This window comes from Gobio gobio (genome assembly GCF_949357685.1).
Source record: "Gobio gobio genome assembly, chromosome: 2".
Taxonomy (NCBI): domain Eukaryota; kingdom Metazoa; phylum Chordata; class Actinopteri; order Cypriniformes; family Gobionidae; genus Gobio; species Gobio gobio.
Genome location: NC_137098.1, coordinates 5,993,973 through 6,005,752, shown reverse-complemented (window position 1 = coordinate 6,005,752; position 11,780 = coordinate 5,993,973). Strand labels below are relative to the sequence as shown.

Here is an 11,780-nt window from a genome sequence, read left to right as displayed (position 1 = left end):
TTCTCAAGCCAAACAGTCATTTTCAGGAAAGAAAAGTAAAACAAAATCACTACAAATGCTCAGCTCTGCAAAGCACATTCACGAGACGATTGAGTTCATGATTATTTCCCTGAAAATGACTGATTGTTTGGCTTGAGAAGACCAAAAATGGTCTAAGTCAACCAAAAGCTGTAGAGAAATTCAGGAGGAGGAAGTTATATCCAACTTGAATGGCCTTGGGGTGATTAAACAATCAGGGCATTTTCATTATTGGGTGAACTATTAACTAGGTTAATTTTAAACGATAATGTAAAACTTCACTTAATGTTTAAGAAGCATCATAGCCACTATACGCAGATAAGAATCTCACTTTTATTTGGTATTTTTACATTGATTAGTATTGGCTGTTACAGTAGTTTGATGTAAAACCATGTTCACATTGGAGGCAGAGCGTTTGGAAATGACCGCTCACACACACACACACACACACACGCAAGACCACAAGAATCCCGGAGGTTTTGCCCTCTCTTATACTTAATATCATTTCACAACAGAAACATTCTCGCGCTCCAAATAAAAACAAAAGGATGAATTAAAAAAAAGTAAAACGATCCCACTCGACTAGATTTCAGAATCTCCAGAATCCCCCAAATTCTCAAGATCCCAAAGAGCATCTGCCCAGTGATACTTTGTATATTATAAATCCATATATCTTTGTGAAAACGTAAATATGCAATGAAGAATCCTTCACTTCTGAACTACAGGCAAGGAAATATTCAGTTTAACTGTAACAATCTAACATATTATACAAAATATATCAACACACTAACACGCTTCTCTCATGAAAGATTCGCAAAACCTGAACACAGAACGTCGGCGTAGATTTGATCGAATACAAGAAATGATTCTGATGCGTATCTGAAAAATGAAATACTAAAATAATAAGAGGACTGCGATGATGAAAGGTCGCCGATCTTCCAAAACACACCCACACGTGTCCATTCAACCGGTGCTGCAGTAACAGCAGTGCTGTGAATGTCTCTGGCATTGTACAATAAAGGCACTGATCTTTCATTAAGCCCGAGGACAAAAAGGGGGACTAACTATTCTTAAAGTCCTCTAGTGTGTCAGCAAAAATCAAAAATAAAACACTGAACTGTGCGCTCCTCTCTAATCTTCTCGAGTATCGTGGCATTCGATCCATCATCGGGTTGCGTGGCATTTTCCGTGGTTCGGTGTGAAGCGACCTCGCGGTTGCCACAAATAGGGTGTGGGTCTCGCCCGGGGCAGTGCGGGCTCTCAGGACGCGGCGGCTTGGACGTAGTTAGCAGGGTAGAGGCCCGTCTCTCCGCTGGACAGCTGCCCTTTACACCAGCCCTGCTCGTCCTCCTCACCCAGCTTCATTAACTCGTCACCTGGACGACACAGACACATTTCATAATACTGGGTTCCTACACATTTTACAATTCAAATTTCCAAACAATATTTAACATGAATGGTCCATACAACATTATATTCAGCTTTAAAATTGGTACATAGCACAGTCATCTGTAAAATAACAAAAAATATACAGACTTTTGGATGCACACCAGAAAGTTTTTGTCAGCTTTTGTCAAGTTTCAGCTGTGAGTATTGTCCTATTTGCCAAGTTCAAGGGTCTATAAAAAAGACTAATACTGTAAAAAAAGTGTTCAAAATGTGGCTTTCATTAGGGTAGTAACTCTAATATCAAGACCTAATGTCCAATTCAACGCATCCTCTGTGACGATGGAGAAACAATGACACAAAATAGGCTGATGGCACAATACGGCTGTGTGCATGGCCCTATTTACCAAGTTCAAGGGTCTATAAAAAATACTAGTACAGTAAAAAAGAACTCGAAATGTGGCTTTCATTAGGGTAGTAGCTCTAATATCAAGACCTAATGACCAATTTAACGCATCCTCTGTGATGATGGAAAAACAATGACACAAAATAGGCTGATGGCACAATACGGCTGTGTGCATGGCCCTATTTACCAAGTTCAAGGGTCTATAAAAAAGACTGGTGCTGTAAAAAAAGTGTTCAAAATTGGGCTTTCATTAGGGTAGTAGCTGTAATATCAAGACCGAATGTCCAATTCAACGCATCCTCTGTGACGATGGAGAAACCATGACATGAAATGGGCTGATGGCACAATACGGCTGTGTGCATGGCCCTATTTACCAAGTTCAAGGGTCTATAAAAAAGACTGATACTGTAAAAAAAGTGTTCAAAATTTGGCTTTCATTAGGGAAGTACCTCTAATATCAACGCCAAATGTCCAATTTAGCGCATCTTCTGTGGCGGAGGAGAAACCATGACATGAAATGGGCTGATGGCACAATACGGCTGTGTGCATGGCCCTATTTGCCAAGTTCAAGGGTCTATAAAAAAGACTAGTACTGTAAAAAAGTGCTCAAAATGTGGCTTTCATTAGGGTAGTAGCTCTAATATCAAGACCTATTGTCCAATTTAACCCATCCTCTGTGATGGTGGAGAAACAATGACAAAATAGGCTGCTGGCACAATACGGCTGTGTGCATTGCCAAGTTCAAGGGTCTATAAAAAAAAGACTAGTACAGTAAAAAATTGATCAAAATTTGGCTTTGGTTAGGACAGTACATCATATTTCAAGGCCTCAGGTCTGTTTTAACGCATACTCTGTGGCAGCCAAGAAACCACTCTGTGAAATGAGCTTGTGCGCACACAAAGGTCTGTTTTTTTTGTTTTGGCAAAGGTCCTTTTAGAGGCTCTGTAATAAGAATATCGTGAGAAGAAACCCAAAACACTTAATGAAAAAGTGCACCTTGAATTCATTCAGTTGTATTTAACAATCGCTGAAGAATCACTAAACAGCTTTTCTATTATAGACACATAATAGGGGCAATTGTCTGGAAAGGCAAATATTCTTCCATACTCTGCCTTCTTTTTTCCATACTTTTCCAGACCTGGAAATTACTGAAATCAAATCAAATTCCATACTTTTCCAGATTGCGTAGGAATGCGCTTAAAGGCTTGCTCACACCAAGAACGATAACTATATTAGCGCCCAGACCAGCGGACGATATGGTTCTGTTTTTTACTTTAAATGTTTGAGCTCTGATTGGCTGTCAATGTTTTATCATTCTTCAGCTGGAAAGAAATCGTTCTGAAAGTGATTATATTGTTATAGTTGAGGTGTGGACTCTGCTCTTCTTTTACATTTAAAAGGTTTTTAATAACGATATCATTATCATTAGTTATTGTCCTTGGTGTGAACAGGCCTTTATGTCATATGAAAGAGTAAAGACAACTGGTCATAACTACCCTGAGGTTTATTTTGTGATTATAACCAGCAGACTTAAAATTTTCCCACTATATCTATACTTTTCCATATCTGTCAATATTACAGATTTCATAATGAATTAATCGCAATCAGTCGATATTTAATTGTATGCTCATTTTCAGTTTTTTACATGGACGTAGAATTCTAACATTCATTATAACATCAATTATTTGCATGACTGTAAACCCATAAATGTCTGGTTTATTGGTAATTTTAATATCAGTGAATCCACAGTTACCCCTTCAACCAAATGGCTCTAAACTGGGCTGTGCATGAGTGTGTGTTGGCTTTGCAAGGCACAGAGTTTCGCAAGCACTGCAATGATGTCACTCTTGGTTTGCACACCCTTGTGCCTGTGCGGACACGTCAAGCATAAACCGGGTTTCAGGCTCAATTTGTCTCTATTAAAATATTAGTAAATGTGCCTGATTGTTTACTCAAGGAACTTCAACTGCCTCAAAAAACTTTTCCTTTATAGAGGTTTGCTGGAGGAGCCATAGTTGTAAACAGTTACACTTGTTATTTTTTCCTTCAATAAAAAAAGTTGGTACTTCTGAATTTAAAAAAAAAAATTATATACTCTTCATTAGATGAATACAGCATTTCTACAATGGCATTGGTAACTGAAAGCTTCTTTTGCTACATTCACACCACTAGGTGTCATTAAAGTCTAAGATTACGGTCATATTAGTCAGTGCATCAAACAAAAGGTGCAATTTTGACATGCCGTGCCACAACTGAGTCTGCCTACACTGGACATAACTGCTACTGTACCCACGCCCCCAAACTCTCAGCCTGCTACAGTAGCCACACCCCAAACTCTCAGCCTGCTACAGTAGCCACGCCCCAAACTCTCAGCCTGCTACAGTAGCCCCGCCCTCCGCCTGCTACAGTAGCCCCGCCCCAAACTCTCAGCCTGCTACTGTACCCACGCCCTCCGCCTGCTACAGTAGCCCCGCCCCAAACTCTCAGCCTGCTACAGTAGCCCCGCCCCAAACTCTCAGCCTGCTACAGTAGCCACGCCCCAAACTCTCAGCCTGCTACAGTAGCCCCGCCCCAAACTCTCCACCTGCTACAGTAGCCACACCCCAAACTCTCCACCTGCTACAGTAGCCACGCCCCAAACTCTCAGCCTGCTACAGTAGCCACGCCCCAAACTCTCAGCCCGCTACAGTAGCCACGCCCCAAACTCTCAGCCCGCTACAGTAGCCACGCCCCAAACTCTCAGCCTGCTACAGTAGCCACGCCCCAAACTCTCCCCCTGCTACAGTAGCCACACCCCAAACTCTCCCCCTGCTACAGTAGCCCCGCCCCAAACTCTCCCCCTGCTACAGTAGCCCCGCCCCAAACTCTCAGCCTGCTACAGTAGCCACACCCCAAACTCTCCCCCTGCTACAGTAGCCACGCCCCAAACTCTCCCCCTGCTACAGTAGCCACACCCCAAACTCTCCCCCTGCTACAGTAGCCACACCCCAAACTCTCCCCCTGCTACAGTAGCCCCGCCCCAAACTCTCAGCCTGCTACAGTAGCCACACCCCAAACTCTCCCCCTGCTACAGTAGCCACGCCCCAAACTCTCAGCCTGCTACAGTAGCCACACCCCAAACTCTCCCCCTGTTACAGTAGCCACGCCCCAAACTCTCCCCCTGCTACAGTAGCCACGCCCCCAAACTCTCAGCCTGCTACAGTAGCCCCGCCCCAAACTCTCAGCCTGCTACTGTAGCCACGCCCCAAACTCTCAGCCTGCTACAGTAGCCACGCCCCAAACTCTCAGCCTGCTACAGTAGCCACGCCCCAAACTCTCCCCCTGCTACAGTAGCCACGCCCCCAAACTCTCAGCCTGCTACAGTAGCCCCGCCCCAAACTCTCAGCCTGCTACTGTAGCCACGCCCCAAACTCTCAGCCTGCTACAGTAGCCACGCCCCAAACTCTCAGCCTGCTACAGTAGCCACGCCCCAAACTCTCAGCCTGCTACAGTAGCCACGCCCCAAACTCTCAGCCTGCTACAGTAGCCACGCCCCAAACTCTCAGCCTGCTACAGTAGCCACGCCCCAAACTCTCAGCCTGCTACAGTAGCCACGCCCCAAACTCACGCTATAGGTTGAGCTGGAAAGTGATTGACAGATCTGAGTAGATCACTCAATATTTAGATGGTGCCTGGGAGACCAAATCTTTACACTTTTGGGGGAGATAAACTCATGAATGGCATACTAATAGCAGTCAATGAACAATAAACTGGGTTAAGAGAATATATTTTAACAAAAATCTTACATCACCTTTAAATCTGCTGTACTTGAGAGATAAAAACAAACAAAACCATCAGTAAATGACCACCAGGTGTCGCTCTTGGCATGTCTGTTATTGCATGTAGTGTTAGAGATGCTGTCTAGCATAATGAATTTTGGCAGTTTCTAAGGTAACAGGGCTAATAAATGACCAGAATGAGTCCATTACGCTGCATATGATATTTAACACACGCATACAGATCTAAAATAAAACTTCCACATAGATCCTGCTCTTCTAGCACACGAAACCAAATGAGATGGTTTTATTATCCTCGACCTGTGAAGATTTGATTTACCCTCATTTTGCATTACAAATGCGTCTCCTTCACAGCTTCCTGCAGAGCAGACGACCACTAATCTAGCCAGCAGACCAAAAAAAATGAGCATTAGAGTCAGTCCCGTCTCCTGAACTCAGATTAAGCTGGAGCTAAACGGCCTTCAGCCAATCAGAGCGGAGAACACAGCTCTACCACTGACCCATCTGATGCCATTTAGTGACTTTTGGGAAGCCTGTGAATCATTCACGACATGCAGGGATCAGCTGATCAGACTATTGATCGATTCGGAAGTCCATAGATCAGCATCTGATGTGAACTTTGAAGCGAAATGTTAAAAAACAAGGTAGAGTTAACATTGTTGTGAATTAGGTCCATTTTCCAAATGGAAACAAACATTTCCCTTGTTTTGTTACCATCTTTTAGGGTGTGTTGTTCACACTTGGTTCGGACCAAAAAAGAAAATTATACATTTAGCCCTGGTTCCAAACCTGTGAACACACCCTAAGTGAGTGTAATGGTAACTAATACGGTTCCTTTTAACATTATCCTGGGACCCAAGAATAGACTTTTGTCCACTGTAGTGGACATTATATTTTAGTGAATTTCTCTGACATCATACATGTCACATGTCACAGTCTGGATGTCCAGTAAAGAGCACATTCGGGGCTTTGCAGGGATACCAAATGTTTGGAGGTTTCACCAGGACAACAACTTCTTATTGGTCTTTAAAAATGGCTGACATTAATGTTGAGCACTCTTATGGAAATATGATCATATTTTTTAATTATAATTTAAATCTGATTAATTTTCAAATTGTTTGTTATAAATAAACATCTCAGGAAAATGTTATGGGGTTTCTAATCAAAATATGACTTTCTGTTACAGAACAGGGCATTGATTTCATAAATGACCACTATAGTGGACACCAGGATTTAAATCATGTTTATCAGGCATTTTGGAGACATAACAAGTGAACAGGGAAAGAAATTACATATCAATATTCCTATGAAATATTAGATATTATTTTGAAAATGTTGCCAATTTTTCCTCCCATTATTACACTTCTTTTTTCATTACATGTTGCACCAAGAACACATTAATATGCAAATTAGATGCAGTGAATAGATACATTGTATTGAATGGGAAAATCCAAGTATTGTCATTTTACCCACATATTTCATAAAGTAAAATGGTATATGAATGCATTTCATTATATCTTTCATAACATAGTTCAGAATCATCTTTAAATAAAGTTTGTTTAAAAAAAAACCTGAAACCTAAAAATTGATTGATGAGTTAAAAATAAATCCCATTGTTTTTGCCTGTACATGCAATTTCATGTCATTTAATTTTTTTAACAACTCAGTCCTGTGTCAACTACAGAGGACATATCATAACATATGAATAAAATATCATTTTTCAAAAATGTTTTTTTTTCCATTTGTTTCTTATGCTCTAAACCAGTGGTTCCCAACCACGTTCCTGGAGGACCCCCAACAGTGCACATTTTGGATGTGTCCTTTGTCTGACACACCCACATCAGGTCTTGGAGTAGCTACTAATGAGCTGATGACCTGAATCAGGTGTGTTTGATTGAGGAGACATGCAAAATGTGCACTGTTGGGGGTCCTCCAGGAACGTGGTTGGGAACCACTGCTCTAAACAATGCAATGGCATAAAAAAATACTAAATTCAAAAAACTTTTTTTTTCTGGGTCCCAGGAGGTTAAATGAGTATGTTTGTGTCAGTTCACTAGTTCCAAAGCAGTTACATGGGTTTTGTCTCAGTGCGAGGAAGCCGTCTCAAATAACCCCATGTAACGTGTGGATTTAATCACGCACATGCGCACATGCTTACACTGACGAACCCCATTTCATTTGGTCCTTTCCACAATGCCTTTTGAAATAACTGCACTACATGCACAAAGACATTGAAAGAGCAAAGAGAAGGGGTTCGATCGATGAATCCACAAGCCACAGCCAGCCGCTCCATGTGTTTGTATGTTCATGTGTGTGGCATTAATAAGCATTAGTAGGGATTAATACCTGCTTTAAAGCTCAGCTCATCAGCCTCCTGCCCTGTGTAATCATACAGCGCTCTAACGCGAACCCCGACTACCTTCTCCTCCTCTTCCACCCCGTTGGCAGCGATGTATTTTTTGGGGCTTTCGTCATCAGACCAGTCCGAGGAGTAGTCTTTACCCGCCCTGTGTGGATAAAGACAAATTAGAAATCTGCACAAAGTCATGGAGGAATCATCCTAATAGAAGCTGGAAGATTTTCAGGTGATCTGTGATAGTTAGTTCAGCTAAAAACACATTTGGGAAAGTTAATACAAATCTGATGAAGGAATTAACTTTATCTGTGGCATGCCGTGGGTTAATCACAGACACTAATTTCAACGTGAGAAAAATGAACAAAAACAAAACATCACGTTCACAGTAATGCATGCACATTTTGGTTTCTGCACTAGTGCACTAGAGTGTGGCAAATTTAATCTACTATATGCGTGCAGCAGTGTTAATTTTGATAGCATATTTTGATTTAGTTTTAGTCATAGTCTTTTGACTAAAATGCCATTTAGTTTTAGTCACCTGAATTGTTTTTAGTTTTAGTCGACTAAATATCATAAGATTTTAGTCGACTAAAATCTAATGAGGTTAGTTAAATTGTAATACATTAAGGATTTAAGCATTACATAACCAACTGTCATTTGAACTGACATTTTGACATCATTTTGTTTTTGACATTAAAAATACACAAAAGAGCTCAATTAACTTTTTTGTTTGTTTTTAAAAACATCTATATAGTTTTTATAACTTTGTATTTCTGTTTTAGTTAGTATATCAGGTTAATCTAAAGCTTCAAATAAGTTTGTTTATTTTTTTTTTTTTATTTCAGTTAACATTTATTTAATTTCAAGTAACAGATTTTTTTTTATGTTTTAGTGAACTATTATAACCCTGATACTTTATTGAATGGGTGTCAAATACTGGTCTTTCCTCCTGACTATGAATTAAATGGGAATGAAATTAAAATACAGTTTATTGTGTAAGCAAAAACGAATATATAATGCGTGACTTTTTATTATAAACCAGCTGGAAATACACCGGGACTCTTATTTTGAAATCTCACCTTACTATTGCAGTTGCAGGAGCTCATTCAAGTTCAGATGAGGGAGATAAAATATGCATTGTTACTAGGGCTGAACGATATATCGTTATCGTATCTATATCTAGATATGAACTTTCAAGATATTACTATCGAAAAAAGCAACGATATAGATTTCCCCTCTCCGCGCTCGCCCTGCATGCAACTCTGGCAGTCAGAACAAACATCAGTTTTACGAGTGCCCTTGAATGCACCGCTAAAGCCAGCGCGCGCACACTACCAGGGGCGTGGGAACTATATTGTGAGAGGGGGGGCGGCGTTTCCATAGTAACGCGTCATTGCTTGTCACGTGACACAGCGCTGAATGAATGATCATCTGCTTTTATGTCATTTTTCCTTTTTTATTCAGAATATTCACAAATGTGTTAGCTATGGCATGAAATATCTGATATTCCGATTGTCAAATACATGCAAGTGGAAGTATATTGTTGTTTAAACACCTTTATAGCGATGCCGTTAGTTGAGCTGTATGCGCCGCTGTGTTAGTTTGTGCCGCAGACGCAGTTCAGAGAATCGCATCTGTTGGATTTACAACCTCTATGTTTACAACACGTGAACTCATCCACTTCTCCCGAAATACTTAAAAGTAAGTGGCTGGTGAACTGGGAATAGAATAGAGTAAACATTGAAGTTACTTACACAATGTGTATCTGATATGAATAAAACGTGTCGAATTATAATGGAAAGGATTATTATTACCTCTTCCATAGACATCAGTGTGTATTTTACAAACTCTAAATGTATTGTTTTTTTAGTACTTATGTGAATTTATATGTTTGAAACCTAAAATGGCTAAATTCAACATTTGAGTTTCGCAGTTGATCATGTGATGCACTTGATCATCCGCTCCAGGGCCAGCCTAGACTGATCACACCTGTGTGATCGTACGTGCGAAAGGCTTAAAAACAATACATTTTCTGACACAAATTTTTGGAATGTAGGCTTAAATCAAACTTTTTTAATTCAGATTCTGGTTTTCACCGAACACGTAGTCATATCGTATTGTATCGATATCGAGATATCTGGCATGAAAATCGAGATATGAAATTTTGTCCATATTGTTCAGCCCTAATTGTTACAACCGTCTAAAACACATTACTATATAAATCTCGTAAAGTAAACATTGTCATTATTCATCAGCATCAGTTCATAAACAATTGCCTGGCATAAATGTGTGTTATTCATTGATTGAGCCGCTCTGGAGCTGGATTGGGGGTGCGTGAGCCTGTAGGCCGTGTGTTTTCCAGCGGTTAGATCAGCTCAAATGTGCTCATCTGTTACACAGGACATCAGTTCTGACTGGATCTCTTCCCTAATCGTCCCTCACTAACATTTTCGTCTCGTTTTTATTTGTTGACGAAAATGACAGTTGATTTTCGTCATAGTTTTTGTCATCCAACACTAGTTTTTATTTAGTTATCGTCTCGTTTTTGTCAGTGAAACGACAAACGAAATTAACACTGTCATGCAGCCAGATTTTTAAGCCCAAAGTATACTTCACTTTTTATGCATACGCTAGTGTCTACATACACTTTGTGACGTGAAGTTCATCATAGTACGCAAACACTGTGTGCATGCAGCCTGATTTTTCTAACCGCACATATTCTGTACACACAGTTCACACACGCCCACTGATTTTTTCCCCACTAATCCACAAGGTGGCCACAGTGGCCCAGGAGTCAGGACCATTGATTCATAAGGTAGTCAAAGAAATAATAGCCCCCCCCATACCCTCATTCACCATTCCCTCAAGCGGCTCCTCCCCTAGTTTCTCTTGAAGCCAATACAGAAGTGACTTAAACTGCAATTCATCGACTGGCCACTAGAGACAGACTCCAGAAGGAGCAGAATCTCATTGAGCTCATGTTAAAGCTGTATGTAACTCTTCCGTCCGCTAGAGTTCGCCTGTTCAAAACAACGTCTGAAAACGTGTTCAAATCTTGGGACATGTGGTCTTCACCTCACAGCCGGTGGGAAAGAATCGGGATAGGACTCGGGCAGAAATCATGTTGATGTGATTATTAACGTTACTGTAGTCTGAAGCAGAGCAGGAGAGAGTGTTGTGGAGCTGAGGAACCGCTGGAGCGATTGTTAATAAGATGAACACAACACACGCCTCGCGAGCAGCGGGACTTTTATTATGACACAGTCGCCGGCACCACTTCCGCTCCTCCGCTCATGAGTGTGAGGTAACGCAGCTCTGTTGATCATATTACACACATCTGAGTGTGTGTGTGATGATGTGATGGCGTTACTGTGTGCGTTCTCTCAGCGGCTGCTATGACACTAGTTCACACTGCAGTGAGAGTAAAACGTTTCTGCAAAATAAAACAGGAAACCGAGGGTAAAGTGGATATGATGTCATCAACAGGCGACGCCCTCACACGTCCCGGTTCCTCGGTTAAAATAGCAATTTTTCACGATTTACAAATAGTTGGAAACATTTGAGATATTGTAAGTACTCAACTGAACAAAACATATAACACTGGCCTAGTGGTTTTTAGATATTTTACTGAAAATATGTTACATAGTGCAGCTTTAAAATGCCCAACTTTACAGCAGACGAACACATGTTTACAGTCTGGTACAAATTCTGGTTTTTGTTTATACGGCTAATTTTGCCCTTCATGACGACTGTGAGGGGGGGGGGTGAATTGTTTTATAACTCATTCGTTTACATGATATAAAGCCTTCTGCATAATTAAGGGTGTATACTAGCAATT

The 11,780-nt window shown here is 40.8% G+C and overlaps 1 protein-coding gene across 10 annotated transcripts in view; it reads right to left on the bottom strand.

Annotated features, from left to right (window-relative positions):
• Positions 1–331: 331 nt before the first annotated feature.
• Positions 332–11,780, bottom strand: part of pacsin3 (protein kinase C and casein kinase substrate in neurons 3) — an 82,748-nt gene continuing 71,299 nt past the window's right edge. For 5 of the 10 annotated variants that reach the window (XM_079806782.1, XM_079806784.1, XM_079806785.1 and 2 more), the window contains 2 exons: positions 7,933–8,093; positions 332–1,394 (listed from right to left, as the gene is read on the bottom strand). In XM_079806782.1, coding sequence (XP_079662908.1) covers positions 1,279–1,394; positions 7,933–8,093 — 277 coding nt within the window. In that variant the 3' untranslated portion in view covers positions 332–1,278. The remainder of the gene's footprint in view (positions 1,395–7,932; positions 8,094–11,780) is intronic. The other 5 variants (XM_079806788.1, XM_079806789.1, XM_079806790.1 and 2 more) reach the window with 1 other exon arrangement.